This window comes from Watersipora subatra, chromosome 1 (genome assembly GCF_963576615.1).
Source record: "Watersipora subatra chromosome 1, tzWatSuba1.1, whole genome shotgun sequence".
In the NCBI taxonomy this organism is placed as follows: domain Eukaryota; kingdom Metazoa; phylum Bryozoa; class Gymnolaemata; order Cheilostomatida; family Watersiporidae; genus Watersipora; species Watersipora subatra.
Window position 1 is genome coordinate 13,086,888 of NC_088708.1, and position 27,852 is coordinate 13,114,739.

General features: G+C 34.9%; 1 protein-coding gene across 3 annotated transcripts; it reads left to right on the plus strand.

The window, feature by feature from the left end:
• LOC137393858 (lethal(3)malignant brain tumor-like protein 4) lies at window positions 1–27,852 on the plus strand. 3 transcript variants are annotated; one of them, XM_068080585.1, is made up of 15 exons: window positions 1–71; window positions 4,331–4,417; window positions 6,682–6,787; window positions 11,419–11,530; window positions 11,921–12,078; window positions 13,432–13,517; window positions 13,731–13,965; window positions 14,656–14,750; window positions 14,929–15,249; window positions 15,693–15,880; window positions 16,330–16,464; window positions 18,159–18,287; window positions 19,167–19,519; window positions 25,874–26,109; window positions 27,429–27,852. In XM_068080585.1, exons 2-15 carry the CDS (start codon window positions 4,346–4,348, stop codon window positions 27,558–27,560), a joined length of 2,358 nt encoding a protein of 785 aa, XP_067936686.1. In that variant the 5' UTR covers window positions 1–71; window positions 4,331–4,345; the 3' UTR covers window positions 27,561–27,852. The 3 variants fall into 3 exon arrangements, with proteins under 3 accessions (XP_067936686.1, XP_067936680.1, XP_067936673.1); XM_068080579.1 differs by lacking the exon at window positions 1–71 and adding an exon at window positions 78–147; XM_068080572.1 differs by lacking the exon at window positions 1–71 and adding an exon at window positions 2,879–2,995.

Genomic DNA, 27,852 nt, shown 5'->3' on the forward strand with positions numbered 1-27,852 from the left:
TCGCATTCACAGAGAAGCCTTCCTTCTACAAGCCGAGCCATCATACACATCTGACGGACTTTTATCACAGAGTTAGCGTCTCACTCAGTTAGCATTATACTTGATAAATTTGTGACACAACGTCTTGCTCAGTTCTTCAATTGTTGGGTGATTATCATAGGCTTTCACCAATGCATAATATATTGCCAAATACCTCGGTTTTAGTTCTTTCTAGGTTATGTCGCTGTGTTCTTGTTTTTGCTAATGTGAAGGTGCAAAGGTAGGATACTCAGTCTAGCTTTCTCTCAATTATGTGTGTTATAACAGTCATTGAGCTCTACCGTATTGCTTCCAGTGTATTTTAAAATGAAATTTATGAGAACTTTTATCTTTAAACTCATCTGTACAGTTTTCTTCACTGCAAGGCATAATCAGATGAGCGGCTGGCTGCACATTCTTGAATGTTAGCAAACCTTTTTGTCTGCAGCACTAGTCATGTTTCTCAGAAAAATGCCTATATGTCTAGCTGTTTGTATTCTGTAGTCACTTATCTAGAATTGGCCTTGCCCTTCCTCTCACAAATAAGATGCATAGTGACTAATAGCAGTATATATGCACTCTTGGTCATGACCTCTCCATTTAGTAAGCCTGTGACTTCAATTGATTGCACTGCAATATCATAACATCGTTTAGTAAAGCTTTACTAGGTGAAATAACAAACTGTGGTGGCACCAATTCAGTTCTCATCAGAACATTGGTTTTTGTGCCTCTTAGAAGTTCAGTTTATGTTTAAAAAACTACCTAACTAGATATATACTCACTGTTTATGTATGCCATTGCGTGCAAGAGATTACTAGGGCTATTTATTTAAGAGAAATATAAAAGAAATTCTTATTTCAATCGTATCTGCTAAATATAGTAAACTAGTTTAGTGCTGTCAAGAATATATCACACTTTTTATCTTATCTTGAAACGTCGCTGTTTCACAAGCTGTTCCGACATTGGTTGAAGTTCTATGCAGAGCTGTAAATATGTGGACACCGTTTGCCAAAGATGCCTTGTAAGTATTACATGTTCAGCTGAAAGTGCATCTGTTTGGAGGAGACCATTCCTTTCCACATTTCCTGATATAAACTGTAGTTGTCATATCATCGTGTGTTTTGGTTTTTTCGATAATCACAAAGAAATAATATAGCATCTACTCGTGTATTCTAGTCACATAATTTAATTAATTTTATTCTAAACATAGTATTATAATATAGCTGAGTAGCATGGTAGCTGAGAACATTTCAGGAGGTCAACAGAGAGTACGCCATGTAGGCTACTGACTCATCTGAGAATTGTTCTGGTAGTTTGTTAAGGCAAGTTGGGGATGTTCTCGCTGATGCCCTACTAAGTACTGGAGCATTATATATAAAATTTCTACTCATATGCTGTTGTGTCATTTAATGATTGCTAGTTCTTTCCTTGTGTACTAGCACTCATCACATACTACTGAAGTATTCTATGAATCCTTGTTCAAGGCACCATTTTTTAATTCACCATGTTTTAACTCACAAGCTTTTTAAAGATTTCATATACTTATTATAGTTGACAAATAAAATACTGCTTTTTATTAACTACTATTATTCCAAATAGAGATATAAAAAGTTTTTAAAAACTATCTACTTTAAACAATTGCAATGAGTGTTTGATAGCCTCTGGCCATACAAGAACCTTCACTTGTCTATGTTGTTTTGTTACATATTGTTTATATAGATCGTAGCTTACATCCTATTTAGACTGCTAATATATTTGAAACACAGTTTCCCTACTTCCATATCTAAAGGTACCTCCTAATATGCTGTTTGATATACAATTCTGACTTTAGAAATGTTCACAATGTCTTTATCTGGTTCACTGAAAAGTTTGAGAAAAATAAATGAAGCAGTACTCAACTGTGTGACTTAATAATAATTATTACCATGTTTTTCTTTAGTTTTGCAGTAGATAAATCGTTAACAGGCCTGGTACTAGTTAATATTTCCATCTAATTGGTATGATGTTCTGTAGTTATAGTTGTGCTGTGTCTGGGCATAGTTTTATCCTTGTACAAGCTTTGCACTGGCACTGTGTATGTAATAGATTCGTAATGTATCGCCAGCAAGCTGAAGCAGCCACGTGAAAAACAGTGACCTACTTACAATCGAGCCTCCTCAGCCTGGCCATCCATGACCAGCTAAAGTAGGCATTCGATATCTTACAAAATGTCAATAATTACTGTCAATCAATCTAAAATGCATTTCTTTTCATGGTGTGGACGAGTTGAGCGCAGTCTATTCTGTAGGGTATAATATTTGCCAGCTGCTGTCTTGGTACGTATTTCTTATCTTGATACTTTTCATCTCTAGTTGTGGCCAAATGCAGGAAATCTACAGACAAATGTTATTGTGTGCCACAAGTAAACCAGGTACCATGCATTCCATGCACTTTAGGAAATGTTACGCTAACAATAAATCATTTTTTACTCTGTGTTTTACATAACTACGGTGGTGGCTCAGTAAATACTACTGCATGTGATCAATTGTGGCATCATTTTACCCTGCTAGAATACTCCGACTAGGCTTGTTGCATGTCCATAGTTAGTTGACAAGGGAACTGTAATACTTGTCAACGTGGAGCTGCTGATTTTTACTAGCTAAAGTGGTTGGTGCGTTTTGCATCGTTTGTTAGAGCAAACTAGAACGAATGAACAAAAACTGTCTATTCATTAAACCTAAGCTATGAGTGTGGTCTTTATTTGCGTAAGTGTTGCGGGTCGGCGTCTTGTCACCCTTTATTTAGCCGTACGGTAGCACTGATTGATTATAAGCTCTTGTTGATCGTTGGATGCTTATATCAGCCTCCCGCTACAGTTGTTGGCTGAGAACAGCTGTGATCTGTGCTCTGCGTGCTGCTGGTAGCTTGTACATGTAAGCAAGCTCCGTGAAGTTAAGTAACACGTAAATACTTTTTGAAAGGTGACTTAGTTGTTAAGGTAAGTAACTCGTTAGTGAGCTCATCGTATCTTGTAGTATTTGCATATTGGGGAGAGCTAATGCAGGCCTTATCAGCATGCGTTCAGTCTTTCATAGGGCTATTGTTTGTAGTAAGTTGCTGGCCTGCCTTTTCATCGAACACTTCATTAATCTTGCCACTTTATTTATTTCTAAGGTTAGTTTTAATCATCTATCTTCTGCTTACTATTCTCTTGCTTCCAGACTGATATACATGCTGTTTTATTTACCACAACTTGCTGCTGTTCCTCAATGCACAACATTTACCAGGTAGTAGTTAACAATTCCATCTTGCGTTGCTGCTTCTAAGATTGTCTACCATTTCTTCATTTCATATGATTAAGCTTGAGGTCATACTAAGAAATGCTTTTTCAACATCATTCATTGTAGGTTATGCTTTTGTGTTTATAGCATCCTGTTGGTTTCCAGGAATTGTAACATCTGAAATAAGTCGTGCCTCCTTGTGGTCTTCCCTGGGTTCATTGCCAATGGTGAAGTCATTTTGTTAGACTTGTCCTAACTAATTGGCTACCATTAGTGTTACTCTAGCCCTGCTTGTTGTCGTATTCACGATTTGATTTTGTCGGTTTATCTCGGCAAACGCTGTTATGTGATTAATGGAGGGTATGTAAATGACTCATAGTTATAAGCTGTTGTAGCCAGGCATCATGCGTTGCTATGAGGACTGCGTGCAATGCTACTAATTGACCAAAAATCATTACTTCTCGCTAGAATGTTTGTCTCAAAAAATATCCCACACCTTATCTTTCCCTTAAATTTATGGTTTTTCAAATCCCTAACTTCGTGCTTCAGTTCAATAGCTTTAGCATTGATAACAACAATAAGTAACTAATGGATGACACGCTAGCTAAATAGAAAGCTACGTCTCGCAGCAGTTAGCTTCTTGCCTGATCCTACAATAATGCATTGCTAAACTCCTTTCTAGAATGAATTCCTGTGAAAATATAAGTATTTCGGATGAAGGCGGAGTCCTAAATATCGCCTAGCCAATTGTCTTAGTACTAACTTATTATGGTAAGTTTAGACTAGCTATTACCACTCACAGAAGTAATTACAGAGACTGCTCGTGACTAACGACTCTAGTTGAAGCTATAGTTGAACTCTACTACTTGCAATTATATTGGAATTATTTATGCAGAACTCACAGCACTAACTGGAGCTAAAAATAAGTTCTACGAAAGTGTCTATATGAAAACACGTTTGTACATTCAAAAGCTACGAGGACTCAACTCGGCCTTTAAGAACTTATGTTTGTCATAGCGAGTGTCACTATGCAGCATGAACTTATCACACAGGTCTCTCATACAAGCATGACAAGTGCGACCAAGCAGGCAGCTTTGGAAATGACTGCCAATGTGTCAGAGGGAGTTGAGAAGATTAATGTAAGTCTAACAGCTCACGGACTCACACAAGTCAAACATACTTACTGTCTTACTGCTGGGGGCTTTCTGCTCACTTTGGATCTAAGCTAAATATAATACATATATATATGTACAGATTATATTTATATATTGGTATAAATTTGGTCTATATTATGTATTATATATATTGTATATTGTATATATTATATATATGCATTTTATATACTTTTTATTTGTATACTTGTTATTTGTATTCATAGACCTATTAACTATTAATACTAGACTGAACAATCTAATGCATCACAGCTCAGCATTGTGTCCCACTTAAACAGTCGCATTGCGACACAAGTCATTGCTTTGTTCCCTTTACCTAGTCCAGGCCATAATTCTAAGTAGGAAGCCATGGAGAGTGGAGCAAATACCAGCACTGGAAATGATTTGAAGGTAAATTTTACTCCAATTGTTTTCAAGTGTGGTTGTGAGAGGTATCTAGATATATAGAGCAAGGAATCTTATGGATTGCTTCGAGATATGCATGCAATAATGGTTTTTCTAAAATGTTTTTCTAAAGTTCAATGCTGGCACCACAATTTGAAAAGCTGTTCCGCCCAAAGAGGTGCCAAGTGCGTAGTTGACGAAGCGCTGCCCATTTCATGAAGTTTTTCATCACCATGGCAAGTGGACATAGGCTAGTAAATGAGTATGGTGATAGCTGTGCTATATTTAAGAGAGTAGCTGAACCGAACCAGAAAGATTTTTACTTAATGATTTTTATTTAATGATGGTCTCATAAGAATGTAATCATTTACTGATTATTTTGCAGGGTAAGAAGAGTAGAAATTTCTGCTGTGCATTTGGGTGTTCTAACACTCCAGCAAAGAACAGTAAGCTCAGTTTCCACACTTTTCCATCGGAAGAAAAACACTTAGACAGACGTAACAAGTGGATATACGCTGTGAAACGTAAGGACTGGATGCCTTCCAAATTCTCTGTGCTCTGCAGTGATCATTTCACAAAGGACTCCTATCGTAGACCTCCTGGTATGAATATGGCTGCCATACTGAAGCCAACTGCTGTACCAAGTAAATTTGATTATCTGCCAAAATACTTACATCCGACTCAACCAAAGCATAGACGACTGCTTTGCCGACCAACATCATCTACATCATCCACAGCGTTAGTTAAAACTATCACTTCCAGATATGTCAAGATTAGAATTCACCAAGAGGCTACAAAGGTAGCTGTTAACAAGAATAATCCCAGATCAAGGCTCGGCCGCCTGGTTGTCTTTAGTCATGTCTAGCCCTTTACGATATGTATATGTATAGAAAAGTGTACCATAAGTCACTTGTTTTCTACGATTTGTCTGATGCTGTTTGCATAATGCCCAAGACCCAACATTTATATTCATGGAAGACTGCCATCAGTGTAACATTTACCTGTGTGTATGCATTTGAAATCAGTTTGTACACCTAGCTACCGGACATATTAGCCCATAGCATAGGGCAACATTGATAATTTTGCATTATTTTTGGAATGGATTAATATACATTTTTACTCGCACTTTACATTCAAAATATTCAATTTTATGCTTACACATTTGCAGGGTAGAAAATGCATAGTGTATATGCTTTATATCTAAAATTTGAAACAATTATCGTGTATACTTTAGTAGCTATGTCAAATTATATGTAGCAACAAAAATGTCTCTTCATTCTTTCAAAGTAAACAATGATTACTCACTGGCCTGACTAGATGAAAGGGAACAAAGCAATCACATTGCGTCACACACAATGTAACTATTTATGTACACTAGGACACCATAGTTTTGCATTTCCCTGTCTAGCATAGTTAATAGGTTTATATTTATATTATGCATATTCTATATATTGTATTTATTATATATATGCATTTTATATACATTATATTTATATATTTTATATGCATTATATTTATGTGTTTATACACACTCCATATATATATTATATATATACATTATACATTATATGCATTATATATAGGCTGTATATACATCCTATATATAGATTTTATATATACATTATCAGTATACATTATGTCCATGTATATACATTGAGTATATACCTTATATATGTGCATTATATATACATTGTATATACTTTGTATATACTTTGTATACATTATATATATACCTTATATATCTTATATATATCTTATATATATATCTTAATCTATATACATTATATATATGCATTATATATACCCTTTGTATATACACATTATATATACCATATCTGTGAATACAGGGCGCTGTTTGTCATTCAGAAGAAATAGGTGATGTCAATGGTATCAAACAGGAAATCAATGGTATCGAGGTAGCTGCTACCTCATCTTCCGCAAGCATCCCACAAGGTTAGCTATCCAGCCCACCCACCAACATCTTGATATTTCCTTTTTCTTTCATTTTATTTATTTATTTTTCTTCATCTTTCAATTTTATACTTTCCTTCTAATCCTATAGACCATAGCTGCTAATAAAAGTGCATCCTTGTGGAAATCATCAAAACTCTATTTTATCTAAAAAACTCTAGTTTTACTTGATCGAAAACTAAACTCTATAGCTGAGCAAAATAATTCATTTACAAAACATTCTGTCAAAATAGGTAGCCGATATTCCTTTAGCATTCTATATTTGAACACATCAAATGTAGTGTTCTGCCTCATTTTTCTTTTTCCTTGCCTTATCACTTAATAGGCCGAAAAGTGTGCAAATATATACGAAATATTTTTGTATGCGATATACATCTTTTATCGACGTAGGTATGATGTGTATGTGTCATATATCACGCTGTTTATAACATTATGACCTGCATGGCGGTTTTATATTGTCTGTGTAAAAAATTTATTCTGTTCCTTTCACAGTTCATTAGTTCTAAAAACAAGATCTCCAAGAACTAGAGAGTGGTGATGGAAGGGTGCAAAATAAAAACCAACTGACTCACTCATATTTTTTTCCGTAGTTAAGATTTTTGATTAATGTATTTCTAGATATTGGTGTTTAATAGTTCACTAAGCCATAGCATTATGCTTCGCACATAATTGCCCATCGACATCCTTGTAATAAAATTTGACTGTTTAATGCTAGGCTATCTTACGGGTTGTTTATTTGTTATGTAGTTGTGTGTTGGCGCAGTAGTCTAAAGCTAATAAACCGCCAATTCTAAGCTTTTGTTATACTCGATAGGATAAATTATTAAAAATTCATGGTTGAGTTGTATTAGCATAACTAGTACTTAGATAGGTTAGGTTGTAAAAAGCTGAGATTTGTAAATCCTACTTATGATCACATGAGACAAGCATGATATCTGGTAAATGTTATGGCTAACTTGTATTATTCATAATTTTCATGATAAATCTTTTTATATTGTTCGAGCATTCTGGGCTTGTTTAAAAATCTAATTTAAATATTAGTTATTGAAGGTTTATTCAGATAAAACATTACGTTAATATTCTGTTTTAAGTGCAATAACAAAAATAGCATGCCACTTAATGCCTAATAACTTTTTTCAAATGAAATGATTTTTATAAAGTAAATTTGACATGAAAATTTCAAAAGCTTTCCACAGTAATATACTCTTATGTGTTTCAATTTGTATCATGACTAGCTAAATGCCCGGAGTTGCCCGAGTAATAAAAGTCTTTGCACAGAAAATTTACTTTTATTTAACGAATAACAACAGTTACCATTTTAACTTTCAAACTTCATATCAAACTTTGAAAAATATATACACATCAATTTTGAAATTGCGTTCCTCTGTCAGTCCTTGATGCAATAGTTCATTCGAGTGCCGTAATTTTATTGCTGCCAAAACAAACTTTCGTGTACATATGATATAGCAAAAAATAATAAAAATTCAGCCACATTTAAATCTCTAGAACAGTTAAAGAGTCCTTTGCATTAGTTTTGTATTTAAATAAGATTAACAAAAACAAAAGAAAAACTCTAATACAGGCTGACATCGAAATATAAATAATGATACAATAATGATAAATAATAAATAATAATCAGAAATATTAATAATGCAATATGCAATACTAATAATGCAAATAATATTAATTTATTCCAAAACCAGAATATTATTTTATACCAAAAACTGTACATGTATATTAAGAGAGCGGGCAATAATATGTAAAGTAGACAGAATTTCTCGCAAATGCTCTATTAATAGAGTTGAATAGGTTGAAGATTGTATTACTATATTATTAAATTATTTTGTATTATTTTTCACACATTTTTGTGTAAATTAAAATAATTTTAAAATAGCTTGTGCTTAATTCGAATAAAAGATAGAAATGAAATAATACGCGAGTACAGATGAGTACACTACACACAACGCAAAATACAGTCAGTATTTGGTCGACCTTAACGAGCACGTTCGTATACCACAGTTGAATACTAGAGACAACAAGAGAGCATCGCTTGGCAACTGTGCCACTTCGTTGGACTATTTGGTTTACATGAATGGTGTTTGGGCTCCAAATTTTTATTTAGCATCTAAAGCAAAGAGTGTAGAATTTTTTGTTGGAGTTCCTATTTTTTCAAGATAAAAGAAGTTTAAAAATTGTGATTGAAGTGTATTTGTTATTTATTCAATTAGCATGAGTAGTCTTCTATTGTTCTATGTATTAACAGCAACTAAACTATAATTTGCACAACTGATAAAAATAGCTATGAACAGTATGAATAGCAAAGCAGTAAAATAAGATTACAAATAGCATATGAGGAAAGGACTTGTAGTCTGATCCCTTCAGTAGGCATGGATCACTGTGTAATATCAACAATGTAAAAATATGAAAAAATACATGTATAAGTATATCATAATCAACATATCGAACGAAAGTATTAAACTTTGTTTTTGAGCTGTTGTGATATTGATATACGACTGCCCGGATAGATTTGACTTCCTTAGTGGTATACTTCCCAAAATGTAGGCATGATAACAATGTAACCATACAATTATTATAGAATTTGTTTTTGTGATGGATGTTAAGCCACCTTAAATAAAGTTTTACAAAGCTCTCAGGCTAAAGAAAATGACGGCGTTGTCCATAGCATTAAGTTCTTTTAATTCGCTCTATAGATAGTCAGATACATAGCCGATTATGTAGCTATGTAGCTACAATAATGGGCCTTTATCATTGACCTGTGCTGCCGCTCGCTGCTCAAGCATGACGAACTATTTCAAATTGCGTCATGAAGAACTTTTCCTGATTGTATAAGGCTGTGTGTCTCGTAAAGTAGTAATGAGTCTTGCAAGATGTGTAGATCTTACCGCATTCACCCCTCCTTTAAAGTGCCGCATGCTTGTTTGCAGTTGATGAGCCATTAAAGATCTACACTTACATAAAATTTTAGTAGATTTTATCAGAAAGTATCGGTATTTTTTTATCATTTGTGATTGTTTTTGGTGTTTGAGGTGATCTGACTGCCAGGAAGTTTCAATGACTTTATCGCTCTGTAGAAACGTAGGAATCACGTCACTAGTTGCTATCGTTGATATAGTTAATATCGGCTCTTGTGTTCAAGCTGCAGCGTTATGCGTCTCTATTCTGTCAGTCTCTTTGTAACTATAGATACCGTAATCACACTTTCGCTTGATTGGAGCGTTTCAACCACGATGAAGTACTGTCGATTTTAATCTTAAAACAGTCAGATCACCTCAAACATCAAAAACAATCGCAAATGATAAAAAAATACAGATACTTTTTGATGAAATCTACTAAAAAATTTCGGAAATTTAATTGTTAATCAGCTGACTATTAAAATATTTCAGACAGAAGTTGTATATAATACTTGATTATTAAATTTATATCTACAATTAGTATGAGAACACTGTTGGAGTCATCCAACAAGATCCTGAAACAAGTTCCAATGATGATAACGTGCCGACTCAGCTTAAATTTCCTAAGAATGCTGTTATGGGAAAATTCATGGTCATCAGCCCTGGGGAACTTCCTTAACACAACACCTGCTCGCTGATTACTAATAAACCTCTGGCAGCTCTTGTATTTATTCTTACCGATGCAACTACTTATTGACTCAAATAGATGATGCAAAAGGGGCTCATGAAACAGCCCTGTGCTAGTATATATAACTAGCTGAAATAACAGTTATTTTTGAGTTTGTCCTTTAACTTCTCTTTCCAAGTCATGTGATGTATGTATCTATGTCATATGTACTTGGTTTAGTGGTCGCGTTTTTCTTATACAGTTAATTTGTATCGTAATAGATGCATAAATGTAACTGTTTGAATCAAAAACTAATTACAGAGAGAAAAACATGTATCTTGGTTACATGTCTCATTTCGTTTAATGAATTTCATGCAGGTAAAAACAGAATAGGAGTGGTAAACAACTAACATATGTTCATAATAGCAAATTATAACACAAATTCAGAAAGTTTGAATCGCAAAACTGTTTGTCAGGTTCAGCCTGTACTAAATGGGAAAAATTTATTTCACCTTCTCAGCATCAAATGTAGTAAAAAGTTGTGATGATAGATGAATAATTATTTGGTAACACGTTTCTGTATGTTTAATGAGATTTAATGAGATTTATAGAGAATAACAACTAAGAGGCAAAGTAATTAATAGCAATGACAAAGAACTACCACAATTCATCAGTCTCAAGTGTATGAGTGTACGCTTTAAATATTATGTACTTGTTTATTATGGTACCGCAATCAAGCCTGCAGTAATGTGAAAGTTGTATTTTGGCATTATAACCATGCAAGGAATTTGACTGTGTTGATACCAATTTGCTGGTTTTTATGAACACCTTTTTAACTAGAAACTGACTACAATATTGATTTTGGCCCCAAAAATTTGTTTGAAATGATCAATAATTTAGTTAATCTTATTTTGACTCAGCATATATGTAGCATAGTGTTATTTATTATCATGCAATTGAAATAGTTTTGACAATTCTCTAGTGTACAAACAGTCACTTTGATCCCTTATTCATAACTGGTTGTGGCATTCTAGGTTCACCTGATACCGCTCTCTCAACATGTCTTGTCTGTGGTAAAATGGATCGCTCTGTGGAGTTCATCCTACCTGATCGTTACTGTTCCCAGTCATGTGCTGACAAGCATGGGTAAGTGTTACTGTTTCCAGTCATGTGCTGACAAGCATGGGTAAGTGTTACTGTTTCCAGTCATGTGCTGACAAGCATGGGTAAGTGTTACTGTTCCCAGTCATGTGCTGACAAGCATGGGTAAGTGTTACTGTTCCCAGTCATGTGCTGACAAGCATGGGTAAGTGTTACTGTTTCCAATCATGTGCTGACCAGCATGGGTAAGTGTTACTGTTTCCAATCATGTGCTGACAAGCATGGGTAAGTGTTACTGTTTCCAATCATGTGCCAAAATAACTGACCCGGCAACTGGGTCTCAACGCTTTTTTTAAAAATTGGATCGACCACAGTCAAACAAGAATTGCATCAAATTTTTTATTTTTGCCGCTCTAAGGTGCATGTTGAATACAGGGACTCGATCAAATTTGGCAAACCAAAACATGGATCAAAGGGAGTTATTAGCTCCCACAACGCACCTGGGAAAAGAAAGAAGAAGAGAGCCTCATATTTGAGCGCCTATGAGGAGGATTTCCACATGGATGCCATTGATGACCGTAAAGGCAACCGGAGTAAGTTTTCTTAATATTAAAACTCTGTGAGCTTATTCAGTGGTTGCACGCAAAAATAAAACTATCTTCAGTACCTTGTATAACTGGTCCTTCTCAGTGAATTTTCAATGAAGTTCACCGAGCTGTAAAGGTGTCTCTTGACTAGTTCTTAATATTGAAGTCTGGGAATAGAATTTCAGTGTTTTGTGGTCTGTGTTTGACTCAACCTAGGTTATGCATGAAGAATTGCTTTTAGGAGTTTGTAACAGGATGAGACATGCTCATTTGAGTAATGCTATTACTATACAACGGTACAACTTTGCATGGGTTGTACAGTTGTACAGTAATAGCATTACTGTACAACTGTACAATTCATGCAGAGTTGTACAGTATTAGCATTACTGTACAACCCATGCAGAGTTGTACAGTTGTACAGTAATAGCATTACTGTACAACTCTGCATGGGTTGTACAGTGATAACTAGTGCGTGGAAGGATGCAGAGACTAGTTATAGATTTGCCTCCCTTGGTTTGCCTTTTGCGCAACAATGCTGAAATGCTAATGGTTGAGAATTTGATTACTGGGTAGCCAATACTCTTTATATATATATATATATATATATACAGCAAAAAATGTTTAAATTAGGCTATTTTAATATTGCTGGTGCAGCAGATAAGGGAGATTCTGTATAAGACGTTTTTCAATATATATATACAAGTTGTTTGAAACCAAGCCGATATTCACCTACTATTAAACTTTGTTGACATTTAGTCAACATTAGTTGACTTTATAGCGGTATACTATTACTTGTATTTATAGACAGTAGCGTTCAATAAAATTAAATTCCTTGGAAGTGCGTATTCAAAAAAAATAACTAGGACATCTCATTCTTAATTTTTTGTGATAAGCTTTGCTTTCATGCCAAATATCAGGCTATTTTAGAAAAAATTTCAAAATCATCAAACACTAAAAACTGTTTTCCAGACATCGTGGATGATGTTGATACCGAAGCACAATTGTCGTCATTGGGAGCAGCCATTTTTAAACTAACTTTGACATTTTGTAGACGCTTTGTGACATCAGCAGCTTGAGAAGTCAGCAAATGATTAACTCCCCGATTTAATTATTTGATGGACGACGAACAACACCTTGATTTTTTTCCTTGTTCTGCTCTGTTCTCTCCTAGTGACTGGCCTTTCATATAAAGATAGTAGCACTACATTAGCCATGTAGTTATGTCATATTACACGCAATGTTTAAATCTACGAAAAGCTGTTTTAGTATTTAGCCAGACCTTTACTATCATTTGACATAGGCATAAATCATAATATGGCTTGATACAGAGGGTAGTGTTAGAATATTTGATGCTTGTAGCTGTGAAAGTACGGCCCTTTGCTTGGCGTAAGTTTCTTATTGATGAGAATTTGAAAGCCGCATCTGATGACCTCTTTATAAGAGAGGTAAGACCATGTTTGTTGTGTAAAGTGTATACTCTGTTAACGCATGCTGAATCTACCACAAAGCAAGCAAAAAGTGTTTACTGTGTTCTATATGAGCTCATGAACAGGAAGATACAGAGACAGCAGTCATTAGGTCAGAGGTCATACGTAAAGAAGAGTAGTGAAGATAGCTTTGACATGGCTGACTCGAAACATTTAATATTTTTATTGCAGCCTCCCGTCACATTTGTCAACACATTTTCTGTTGGTTCGAAGATGGAAGGTATCGATCCTTCTCATCCCAGCAAGTTTTGTGTTCTCACTGTTGCTGAGGTCAAAGGTCATAGGATACGTCTGCACTTTGACGGATATCCTGAATGTTATGACTTTTGGACATACGCAAACTCGGATGAGATATTTCCCGTAGGCTGGTGTAGAGAAATGGGGAAGGAATTGCAAGCTCCTAAAGGTACTTATTTATAGTTGTACTTGATGGTAGTCGATGTCAGTATTGTAAATCACCATTAAAGTAGTGATTTGAAAGTGTTTATCTTGTAACGAATCTTTTTGGAAAAGTATATCTTTGTTCTTGTTTCATAATGAGATTCTTACGCCGATTAGCCAATCAGCTTTATGACAGCAATTCACACTACTGGTGATGATGCCGGTTTAGTCACCAACCACATAATAGCTGAATATTTCTATCTCGAAGCACTCATTTTCACTCGTCTGTTGCATTCTTAACAAGCGATTAACATATCAACACAACAAACTCCTGTCATCTGACGTCTTGATGATTTGTTATATTCTGTTTATAGAAAGCGCAGAAGTCAATTGGAACCAGTTGTTATAGGAGCTAGGGGCTGTGTTTTTGTTATTTCCCTATTTCATTTGCTGATATCAATTTTAATTGCTAATAATTAATCTTTGAAGAAACATATATACCGAGTATTAGTTCCCTGGTATCCTTGGCTGTTCTGTAAAGAATTATACTGATCAATTCGAAATGCAAACAAATAGCCAGTTATGTATTGGTGGTGTAACTATTCAGAACATGTTGATATGACACAACACAAACGCTGCTGTTGAATATAGTTCTAGTATATCTGTGTTTGCTGTATTCACACTGCCCATCCTATGATATCTGTCATCATTTTAGGGATTATTCAGGAAAACTTCTGTTGGGAGGTTTATTTGCAGCACACTAAATCCACGGCTGCTCCACACGCCCTTTTCACTGTCTGCTCGAAAGAGGTATGGTTAAAAAGAAAAAAATAACTCTACTCTTAGCAAGTGCAAGTTGTCTATATTGTAAATGTTCAGGCATGTATACTTTTACTGTAATCTGTTTATAAGGTTTTAAAAGCATGCGTTACTTTCAATGGCTATTCGGTTGGACTCCACCTGTTTTATGTCTCTTCATATTTTACAGTTTTTGGCGAAGAAACCTGCATTTGAAGTTGGAGACAAGCTAGAGGCTGTCGACATAAAAAACAAAAACACGTACATATGTGTGGCGAGTGTAGCAGACACATACGGTGATAAAATACTAGTGCATTTTGATGGCTGGGAGGACAACTACGACTACTGGTGCTATTATAACTGTCCACACATACACCATGTTGGCTGGTGTCAGGAAAACTTAAAGACTCTCTCAGCTCCTAATGGACATCCTGATCCGTCTAGTTTCACTTGGGAAAGTTATTTAGAAGAGACCAACTCGAGGGCGGCTCCTCACGAATCATTTGAACCAGTGAGTTAGACACTGTTTATGGCAGGTCCATTTGCTATGTTCAGTAACCAATCAGAGACTAGCTTATCACTCTGGTGTTTGAACAGACATCATAGTTGATGCTTAGGATCTAGGGAAGCTTGTCTCAGCCAATGATGAGCAGCAACACATACTGCTGGATATTCCGGTAAATCTCATTGGTCCTGTTAGTTTCTTATTCCAAAATGTCTAATTGATCAGCGTGCATGATGGTGGAATATCTCACTAACATCATGCATCTAAGTATTGTCAGAAAGTTGTTTCTCTTTGTCAAATTGGCATTTGTTAAAATTGTATTAGCCATTTTTGTTGGCCTGAGATAGAGCAGTCCTTTTTGATTCGCTCATACTGTCTTACCAATCATAGCTGCAGATCTCATGCTATTAGTTGGTTTTTAATGTTTACTGTTATTCACCCATTTAAAGCTAGCTGTGCACAGATTCACTACCAAGATGGGTCTAGAAGTAGTTGACAGGAGAAACCCAACATTAGTTCGGGTTGCTGAGATTATCCAGGTTGCTGATTCTATGGTGAAAATACATTTCTCCGGGTGGGACAACAAGTATGACTATTGGGAAGATGTGGACAGCCCCGACTTGCATCCAGTGGGATGGTAAGTAGATCAATGGCTATAGTTCATTGTATATGTTTTTTTTTCTTTTTAGCACATGAAAAATTGTTAATTCTTTTGTTTGCTTTTTTATTCGATGTCTGACTGTTATTTGAAATGATAACTTATTTATCTCCTTGCGCATTTGACAATCTGATCAAATTCGCAGCTTGATTATGGCTTTTGCAAAGGTTTTAGTCTGAGTTTTCTATGTAAATGGCTGTAAAAACTTGCTTTTACATTGTTTCTATGGAAATACAAACAATTACATCATGTATTGCATTGTTTTTATATATACAGCGAGGTGCACAACTTTTTGATAACTGCGCAGCAAGTAATACATCAGTATGGCATACAGCTCTGCAATCAGGGTCATGCAACTCTTTAGTTTGTCTGTCTAGATCGTCTCTTGTCTTGTTAAAGCAGAATTGAGTTGTCACTTTACCCTGTAGGTGCCAAAGGACCTTGCATCCTCTCCAGCCTCCGATCACTCCTCTTGACATAGTCAACTACTCAGGCCCATGTCCTACTATAGGTTGCTATGGACACGGTCATGTGAAGGGCGCCAAATACTCAGCACATCACAGGTAACTCTACATTCAGGAATTGTGTTATCATGTTTTAAGGGTAACGGCGTGTTTTACGCAGCTGAGTTGGTTTATTGTTGATAGCTGTCTTTCCAAACAGCTGACTCTGATGGACCATCATGCCACTTCTTAAACTCTATTTTGGTAACGACGAGAGTGTTTGAGAAGAACCATACTAAACTATGTAATTGTCAAGGTCAAGGTCATGTGTGTTTATTTATAAGTTTAAGTGTAGTTTAGTATGCTGAGTTTTGATTCTAACATTAAAGATAAACTTTGACAAGATTTCATCAGATTTTATCAGAAAGCATCAATCAATATTTTTTATCATTTGCGGTTGTTTTTTTATGTTTGAGATTGTTTGATTAAACAAGATGTTTCAAGATTAAAATCGACCAAACTTCATCACGGTTGAAATGCTCAGATCATGCAAAAGTGCAACTATGACGTCTATCGTTGTTATCGTCGCAATGTTGATATTGGCTATTGCGTCTAATATGCAGCGTTATGCGTCTCTATTCTGTCAGTCGTTTTGCAGCTATAGACACTATAATCGCACTTTCGCATGATCTGAATGTTTTAACTGCGATCATTTTTTGATTTTAATCTTGAAACATTCTGGCAGTAATATCACTTCAAACATAGAAAAAACAATTGAAAATGATAGAAAAATACGGATATTTTCTGATGAAATCAACTGAACTTTTGTGTAAGCTCGTCTTTAAAATAGCTAATTGTGAGTAATATTGTCTACCTACTTTATCTCAGTTATCCATTTATATACTTCAAGGACAGTTATACTTATACAGATACAAATACACTTCAAGGACTACAATGGAAAAATTAATTTGCCAACCTTCCGTTGAAGATATAAGTGATTTCTACTGCTAAGTAAAAGAATATATTCAATTTGTTCTTATATGTCTAGAATTTAAAAATATCATTGTTTAGTGTCTTACACTGACCAGTAGGATTGATCTTTGAAGCGTGGCAATTGCTTGCATTAGTTTCATTCCGCTGTTCGTACTCTGTCTCTGTTGTGTCCATTCTTGTAATAACAATTAGCAATTGGCAATTAGTGAACACTCAGTAATTGATATTGTAAGTAAGCCAGACCATGGTAAAATAAATTCGAAGTAGTTTTCTACAGATTACATACCGAAATCTCCGGCTTTTCATGGCAGTTAGACACGTGATTTCAATTCTACATTGAAATGAAAAATAAGTTATTTGATACATTTAGTTTCCTGTTCTTTCAAGCTTGCTCGCACTGGTCACGCTACAGTAAAATAACTCGCATACACATTTTCTACACAAGTACTTGGTGTTCAGATGCCCAGTATTCTCTGTCAAATATACAGTATTAGTCAGCCTGCATTTATCATCCTGAATTAAATAAACTGAAGTTTGAACAGAAGACATCTTGTCTCTATAGATGGTGAATTTTGGATGGTTGGTGCAAGAGACAGAACTGCTGGCTTTTACCAATGTGTAGTGTAATTATTAACTTTCTGAGACAATGTTAAACGACTTTTTTTAAAGCGCAATGACCAAAATAGGTATGTTGTGTTTTTGGAATGCCTCAGTCATACCTGTGCATCGGTTTCTTTAGCTGAATGCAGTTGTGGTTAAATTGACAGAGTAAATTTATAATGCTATGTGTGTGAGCTTATAGCTATGTTCCATTGCTTTAGCCTGTGTGGCTGCCCATACTCCGATGCTAATCTTAATCGGGATAACATCATTGTCGATAGACTTGGCTGTAGGAAGGTCGAAATATTAGAGAGGTCGCCTTCAGTTTCTCCTTCCCCTCCGCATACCAGGTAGGTTCCCACGGACCTACTCTTTCAATTTTTGTTAACCTTTCCTTGTTGCGTAATATTTGGACAGCTTTGACAGCCTTGCAGCAACTCCTCTACAAAGCACATTTGGGAGCTGAAATCATATGAGAAATATTTTACTTTTACATTCTTTCATACCTATTATAACCTTTCAACAAAATACGCATACTTTTGAAAATATGGTTTTATTAATTTCATCTCTTTAAAATTTTCATTTGGAGCGTTATAATTTATAATGATGCAAAGATTAATACCGTACTTTTCGGACTATTAGCCGCTACTTTTTTCTGATGTTTTGAGCCATGCGGCTTATATGAGGGTGCAGCTAATCTGTGACTTTTTCTTTCACCTCTATGGCGCATTAACCGGAATCTCCAATTAGTGCGCTTCTAGCGGTGAAAGAAAATACGAAACAATACGGTACTGCTCCATTAGGCACTGGATTAAAAAGCGTCAGTTAATATGAAACAGTGCCGTTTGGCACTGTTCCGTTTCAAATAGCAAAGTTGCTGCCGCGTTAAAAAGCACTGTCCTGCGGCCTATACAAACGTGTGGCCTATGTATTGTTTTATTATCATTTTTTTGGAAAATAAAGCAGGCGCGGCTTACATAGGGGTGTGGTTTATAGTCCGAAAAGTGCGGTACTTTTTCTGGTTTCGATTTTATTTCAAAATAGAATCACTGACATTTGTTGATCCAATCATAACAAAGCAGTAACCAAAAAATTTAAGAGTTGTCGAATATCCTTGAATTTATTCCAATACCTTTCCAATGTACTTGATCCTTTATGAGGCAGCTGTCATATAATAGCGTGTCACTTTGTATATCTACCTCAGCTATCCATGGTTTGTCCTTTTTTAGCCACTGCAGTACTCCTGGTTGTGATGGCTCTGGACACGTTACTGGTAAGTTCCCAAACCACTTCTCGACGTCTGGGTGTCCTTTGGCTGAAGTCAACCAGAATAAAGTTATGAAGAACCTTAGCATTGATACTAGTCCAGCTACCACAGCAACTGCTCGCAAGAGGAGAACCTCATGTGTAAAAGGTAACAAAGTTAAGCGCGTTAAAAGAGAAACTTCGATGGACCCTGAATACTCACCAAATACAAATATTAAACAAGATTTAGCAGATCCTGCTGGAGGAGATAATCCATCTAATCATTTAAGAGCTTCCTTACCATCCGCAGTGATGCCCCCACCTCCTGTAAAAGAAAGTAAGTGATACATCTATTAGCTGCTGGCTAGATTCAGAGACTTGAAAGAGCATAACGTTTATCTTCCATCAAAAATGCAAATCTTTGCAATTCCTCATAAAAGGGATTAAAGCTGGATCAAAAATTTATATGTATTCTTTGTTTGCATACCAGTATTGCAAATTGATAAATTACCGCTATGACTAAAAGTAGCTTAAAAACAGTACATAAAGATAGTAGGTAACGATAGTGGGTAAAGATAGTAGATAAAGATAGTAGGTAAAGATAGTAGATAAAGATAGTAGGTAAAGATAGTAGGTAAAGATAGTAGATAAAGATGGTAGGTAAAGATAGTAGATAAAGATAGTAGGTAAAGATAGTAGGTAGAGATAGTAGGTAAAGATAGTAGATAAAGATAGTAGGTAAAGATAGTAGGTAAAGATAGTAGATAAAGATGGTAGGTAAAGATAGTAGATAAAGATAGAAGGTAAAGATAGTAGATAAAGATAGTAGGTAAAGATAGTAGGCAAAGATAGTAGGTAAAGATAGTAGGTAAATATAGTAGGTAAAGATAGTAGGTAAAGATAGTAGATAAAGATAGTAGGTAAAGATAGTAGGTAAAGATAGTAGATAAAGATGGTAGGTAAAGATAGTAGATAAAGATAGTAGGTAAAGATAGTAGATAAAGAAGTAGATAAAGATAGTAGGTAAAGATAGTAGGTAAAGATAGTAGATAAAGATGGTAGGTAAAGATAGTAGATAAAGATAGTAGGTAAAGATAGTAGATAAAGATAGTAGGTAAAGATAGTAGGCAAAGATAGTAGGTAAAGATAGTAGGTAAATATAGTAGGTAAAGATAGTAGGTAAAGATAGTAGGTAAAGATAGTAGGTAACGATAGTAGATAAAGATGGTAGGTAAAGATAGTAGATAAAGATAGTAGGTAAAGATGGTAGGTAAAGATAGTAGATAAAGATGGTAGGTAAAGATAGTAGATAAAGATAGTAGGTAAAGATAGTAGGTAACGATAGTAGGTAAAGATAGTAGGTAAAGATAGTAGGTAAAGATAGTAGATAAAGATAGTAGGTAAAGATAGTAGGTAAAGATAGTAGGTAAAGATAGTAGGTAAAGATGGTAGGTAAAGATAGTAGATAAAGATAGTAGATAAAGATAGTAGGTAAAGATAGTAGGTAACGATAGTAGGTAAAGATGGTAGGTAAAGATAGTAGATAAAGATAATAGGTAAAGATAGTAGGTAACGATAGTAGGTAAAGATGGTAGGTAAAGATAGTAGGTAAAGATAGTAGGTAAAGATAGTAGGTAAAGATGGTAGGTAAAGATAGTAGGTAAAGATAGTAGGTAAAGATAGTAGGTAAAGATAGTAGGTAACGATAGTAGATAAAGATGGTAGGTAAAGATAGTAGATAAAGATAGTAGGTAAAGATAGTAGGTAACGATAGTAGGTAAAGATGGTAGGTAAAGATAGTAGATAAAGATAGTAGGTAAAGATAGTAGATAAAGATCGTAGGTAAAGATAGTAGGTAACGATAGTAGGTAAAGATAGTAGATAAAGAAAGTAGGTAAAGATAGTAGATAAAGATAGTAGGTAAAAACAGTACATAAAGATAGTAGGTAAAGATAGTAGGTAACGATAGTAGATAAAGATGGTAGGTAAAGATAGTAGGTAAAGATGGTAGGTAAAGATAGTAGATAAAGATAGTAGGTAAAGATAGTAGGTAAAGATAGTAGGTAAAGATAGTAGATAAAGATGGTAGGTGAAGATAGTAGATAAAGATAGAAGGTAAAGATAGTAGATAAAGATAGTAGGTAAAGATAGTAGGCAAAGATAGTAGGTAAAGATAGTAGGTAAATATAGTAGGTAAAGATAGTAGGTAAAGATAGTAGATAAAGATAGTAGGTAAAGATAGTAGGTAAAGATAGTAGATAAAGATGGTAGGTAAAGATAGTAGATAAAGATAGTAGGTAAAGATAGTAGATAAAGAAGTAGATAAAGATAGTAGGTAAAGATAGTAGGTAAAGATAGTAGATAAAGATGGTAGGTAAAGATAGTAGGTAAAGATAGTAGATAAAGATGGTAGGTAAAGATAGTAGGTAAAGATAGTAGGTAAATATAGTAGGTAAAGATAGTAGGTAACGATAGTAGATAAAGATAGTAGGTAAAGATAGTAGATAAAGATAGTAGGTAAAGATAGTAGGTAAAGATAGTAGATAAAGATGGTAGGTAAAGATAGTAGATAAAGATAGTAGGTAAAGATAGTAGGCAAAGATAGTAGGTAAAGATAGTAGGTAAAGATAGTAGATAAAGATGGTAGGTAAAGATAGTAGGTAAAGATAGTAGGTAAAGATAGTAGATAAAGATGGTAGGTAAAGATAGTAGATAAAGATGGTAGGTAAAGATAGTAGGTAAAGATAGTAGATAAAGATGGTAGGTAAAGATAGTAGGTAAAGATAGTAGGTAAATATAGTAGGTAAAGATAGTAGGTAACGATAGTAGATAAAGATAGTAGGTAAAGATAGTAGATAAAGATAGTAGGTAAAGATAGTAGGTAAAGATAGTAGATAAAGATGGTAGGTAAAGATAGTAGATAAAGATAGTAGGTAAAGATAGTAGGTAAAGATAGTAGGTAAAGATAGTAGATAAAGATAGTAGGTAAAGATAGTAGATAAAGATAGTAGGTAAAGATAGTAAGCAAAGATAGTAGGTAAAGATAGTAGGTAAAGATAGTAGATAAAGATGGTAGGTAAAGATAGTAGGTAAAGATAGTAGATAAAGATGGTAGGTAAAGATAGTAGGTAAAGATAGTAGGTAAAGATAGTAGATAAAGATAGTAGATAAAGATAGTAGGTAAAAACAGTACATAAAGATAGTAGGTAAAGATAGTAGGTAAAGATAGTAGATAAAGATGGTAGGTAAAGATAGTAGATAAAGATAGTAGATAAAGATAGTAGATAAAGATAGTAGGTAAAGATAGTAGGTAAAGATAGTAGGTAAAGATAGTAGGTAAATATAGTAGGTAAAGATAGTAGGTAACGATAGTAGATAAAGATAGTAGGTAAAGATAGTAGATAAAGATAGTAGGTAAAGATAGTAGGTAAAGATAGTAGATAAAGATGGTAGGTAAAGATAGTAGATAAAGATAGTAGGTAAAGATAGTAGGTAAAGATAGTAGGTAAAGATAGTAGATAAAGATAGTAGGTAAAGATAGTAGATAAAGATAGTAGGTAAAGATAGTAGGCAAAGATAGTAGGTAAAGATAGTAGGTAAAGATAGTAGATAAAGATGGTAGGTAAAGATAGTAGGTAAAGATAGTAGGTAAAAACAGTACATAAAGATAGTAGGTAAAAACAGTACGTAAAGATAGTAGGTAAAGATAGTAGATAAAGATAGTAGGTAAAGATAGTAGGCAAAGATAGTAGGTAAAGATAGTAGGTAAAGATAGTAGGTAAAGATAGTAGATAAAGATGGTAGGTAAAGATAGTAGGTAAATATAGTAGGTAAAGATAGTAGGTAACGATAGTAGATAAAGATAGTAGGTAAAGATAGTAGATAAAGATAGTAGGTAAAGATAGTAGGTAAAGATAGTAGATAAAGATGGTAGGTAAAGATAGTAGATAAAGATAGTAGGTAAAGATAGTAGGTAAAGATAGTAGGTAAAGATAGTAGATAAAGATAGTAGGTAAAGATAGTAGATAAAGATAGTAGGTAAAGATAGTAGGCAAAGATAGTAGGTAAAGATAGTAGGTAAAGATAGTAGGTAAAGATGGTAGGTAAAGATAGTAGGTAAAGATAGTAGATAAAGATGGTAGGTAAAGATAGTAGGTAAAGATAGTAGGTAAAGATAGTAGATAAAGATAGTAGATAAAGATAGTAGGTAAAAACAGTACATAAAGATAGTAGGTAAAGATAGTAGGTAAAGATAGTAGATAAAGATGGTAGGTAAAGATAGTAGATAAAGATAGTAGATAAAGATAGTAGATAAAGATAGTAGGTAAAGATAGTAGGTAAAGATAGTAGGTAAAGATAGTAGGTAAATATAGTAGGTAAAGATAGTAGGTAACGATAGTAGATAAAGATAGTAGGTAAAGATAGTAGATAAAGATAGTAGGTAAAGATAGTAGGTAAAGATAGTAGATAAAGATGGTAGGTAAAGATAGTAGATAAAGATAGTAGGTAAAGATAGTAGGTAAAGATAGTAGGTAAAGATAGTAGATAAAGATAGTAGGCAAAGATAGTAGGTAAAGATAGTAGGTAAAGATAGTAGATAGAGATGGTAGGTAAAGATAATAGGTAAAGATAGTAGATAAAGATGGTAGGTAAAGATAGTAGGTAAAGATAGTAGGTAAAGATAGTAGATAAAGATAGTAGATAAAGATAGTAGGTAAAAACAGTACATAAAGATAGTAGGTAAAGATAGTAGATAAAGATAGTAGATAAAGATAGTAGGTAAAAACAGTACATAAAGATAGTAGGTAAAGATAGTAGGTAACGATAGTAGATAAAGATAGTAGGTAAAGATAGTAGATAAAGATAGTAGGTAAAGATAGTAGGTAAAGATAGTAGATAAAGATGGTAGGTAAAGATAGTAGATAAAGATAGTAGGTAAAGATAGTAGGTAAAGATAGTAGGTAAAGATAGTAGATAAAGATAGTAGGTAAAGATAGTAGATAAAGATAGTAAGTAAAGATAGTAGGCAAAGATAGTAGGTAAAGATAGTAGGTAAAGATAGTAGATAAAGATAGTAGGTAAAGATAGTAGGTAAAGATAGTAGATAAAGATGGTAGGCAAAGATAGTAGGTAAAGATAGTAGGTAAAGATAGTAGATAAAGATAGTAGATAAAGATAGTAGGTAAAGATAGTAGGTAAAGATAGTAGATAAAGATAGTAGATAAAGATAGTAGATAAAGATAGTAGGTAAAGATAGTAGGTAAAGATAGTAGATAAAGATGGTAGGCAAAGATAGTAGGTAAAGATAGTAGGTAAAGATAGTAGATAAAGATGGTAGGTAAAGATAGTAGGTAAAGATAGTAGATAAAGATGGTAGGTAAAGATAGTAGGTAAAGATAGTAGGTAAAGATAGTAGATAAAGATAGTAGATAAAGATAGTAGGTAAAAACAGTACATAAAGATAGTAGGTAAAGATAGTAGATAAAGATAGTAGATAAAGATAGTAGGTAAAAACAGTACATAAAGATAGTAGGTAAAGATAGTAGGCAAAGATAGTAGATAAAGATGGTAGGTAAAGATAGTAGATAAAGATAGTAGATAAAGATAGTAGGTAAAGATAGTAGGTAAAGATAGTAGGTAAAGATAGTAGGTAAATATAGTAGGTAAAGATAGTAGGTAACGATAGTAGACAAAGATAGTAGGTAAAGATAGTAGGTAAAGATAGTAGGTAAAGATAGTAGATAAAGATGGTAGGTAAAGATAGTAGATAAAGATAGTAGGTAAAGATAGTAGGTAAAGATAGTAGGTAAAGATAGTAGATAAAGATAGTAGGTAAAGATAGTAGATAAAGATAATAGGTAAAGATAGTAGGCAAAGATAGTAGGTAAAGATAGTAGGTAAAGATAGTAGGTAAAGATAGTAGATAAAGATGGTAGGTAAAGATAGTAGATAAAGATAGTAGGTAAAGATAGTAGGTAAAGATAGTAGGTAAAGATAGTAGATAAAGATAGTAGGTAAAGATAGTAGGCAAAGATAGTAGGTAAAGATAGTAGGTAAAGATAGTAGATAAAGATGGTAGGTAAAGATAGTAGGTAAAGATAGTAGATAAAGATGGTAGGTAAAGATAGTAGGTAAAGATAGTAGATAAAGATAGTAGATAAAGATAGTAGATAAAGATAGTAGGTAAAAACAGTACATAAAGATAGTAGGTAAAGATAGTAGGTAAAGATAGTAGATAAAGATGGTAGGTAAAGATAGTAGATAAAGATAGTAGATAAAGATAGTAGATAAAGATAGTAGGTAAAGATAGTAGGTAAAGATAGTAGGTAAAGATAGTAGGTAAATATAGTAGGTAAAGATAGTAGGTAACGATAGTAGATAAAGATAGTAGGTAAAGATAGTAGATAAAGATAGTAGGTAAAGATAGTAGGCAAAGTAGCAGATAACCAGAGCAAATCCTTATTTAATAGCATGAGTAATCAGTGCTTTCTTTGGCACAAGACGTGTCGACAAGAGTTCGCGTTGTACCACGCAGTAGAATACCCTGTGCTTTTGTCGGCACGAAGAATTTCCGCAGTGGATTATTCTGCATTGCAATTATATTTGGCAGTTTCTGGTGTCTTCCTTGTTGAGAGTATAAGGGGTAAGCTGAAGTTTGCTCGCGTATTAAATGTCTTTAAATCATGTGTAGGTCCACAGGCTATACTGCAAAATGATGTTCACAACTCAGTCTTCCTTCCTTCCATTCCTACTCAGAAACAAAAAATGTTTCCACCATGCTGGGAAAGGAATATTAAACTTCTTCCTGGCATTGACAATGTTCCATTCTCTCAAGTGCCTAGCTGGTCTGCTCAACAGGTGGCACAGTTTCTCAGTGTCATTGCACCAAGCATCACCACCTTGCAACAGCGTTATTTTATTGAGCAGGTATGCATAGCTCATATTTACACAGCTATGAGAGGTGTATGTATGTATGTTACATCGACCTAGCAGGCAGTAAGCCCTTTAGACGAGACTAGTATTCTCATTGGTCAGTTTACTAGCTTTTTTTGTTGTAATTGCTTGTGAGATTACTTTGTTAGCCGTTAGTAGATTGTCTCAGCTTATAGTACCTGCTCTACTTGTTCACTTCTCTTATTCCATCTCTTTCCCTCTCTTGCTGTTTTCCCTCCTTTCTTTGTTCCTTTCCCCTTTATTGTTCCTTCTCCCTCCTTTCCCCTCCCTCTCCCCTCCCTTGCTCCTTTTTCCTCCCTCGCTCCTACCCCCTCGCTTCTCTCCCACTTCCTCCTTCTCTTCCATTGCTCTTTCTTGCTCTCTTCCCAACCTCCTCTCTAACCAATCTCTTCTCATGTTTTCCTCTTTCATCTTCACCTCCTGTCCATCCCGTCTTCACCTCCTGTCCATCCCGTCTTCACCTCCTGTCCATCCCGTCTTCACCTCCTGTCCATCCCGTCTTCACCTCCTGTTCATCCCGTCTTCACCTCCTGTCCATCCCGTCTTCACCTCCTGTCCATCCCATCTTCACCTCCTGTCCATCCCATCTTCACCTCCTGTCCATCCCATCTTCACCTCCTGTCCATCCCATCTTCACCTCCTGTCCATCCCGTCTTCACCTCCTGTCCATCCCGTCTTCACCTCCTGTCCATCCCGTCTTCACCTCCTGTCCATCCCGTCTTCACCTCCTGTCCATCCCGTCTTCACCTCCTGTCCATCCCGTCTTCACCTCCTGTCCATCCCGTCTTCACCTCCTGTCCATCCCGTCTTCACCTCCTGTCCATCCCGTCTTCACCTCCTGTCCATCCCGTCTTCACCTCCTGTCCATCCCGTCTTCACCTCCTGTCCATCCCGTCTTCACCTCCTGTCCATCCCGTCTTCACCTCCTGTCCATCCCGTCTTCACCTCCTGTCCATCCCGTCTTCACCTCCTGTCCATCCCGTCTTCACCTCCTGTCCATCCCGTCTTCACCTCCTGTCCATCCCTTCCTTTTCTTCTTTTCTACTCGCTCTTTTCCTGCTTCTCATCTTCTTCCTTGTCCCCTTTTTTTCCTCTTATTTTTTATCCATGTATTCTTCTTTTCTTTTTGAATGTTTTTCTCCCTTTCTTTAGCACCTCTCCTTTGAATTGTACTCTTAAAACCTTTTTGTCAGGTTTTGTTGAAGGGTAACTTTTTTAACAAGTACAGTTAGCACTTCATTGATCAGAAAGGTAAACGCTTCATTGTCATGGTGATTTGGTAATATTTGCAGAAGATAGATGGTTGTGCATTCCTCCTGCTTACTCAGTCAGACATAACATCAATACTCAAGTTGAAACTCGGACCTGCCATTAAAATATACAATAGCGTGCTTGTTATCAAAAAGGCTCTAGGACAACTGTGACCAGAGTGTATTATATCTATAACACGTATGACATTGCTTTAGGAAAATATCCATTTTATTCTTTTATGTCAAACTTTCAGGAACTGTCGTTTTGCTGTAAATATTGTTATTTTATGTATAAAACTGTCAAATATTTGTACATAATGAACGCTATGCAGTGGTATGTTGTCATCAGATGCGCTCATTTACTTCCTGTAGGGCTCTTCAGATATTCATTTGTTTGGTTGCAAGTTTTCCTGTTCTTGCGTACGTTGTTCTCCAAACATGCCTTGTTATTGTGCGTTAAATATAT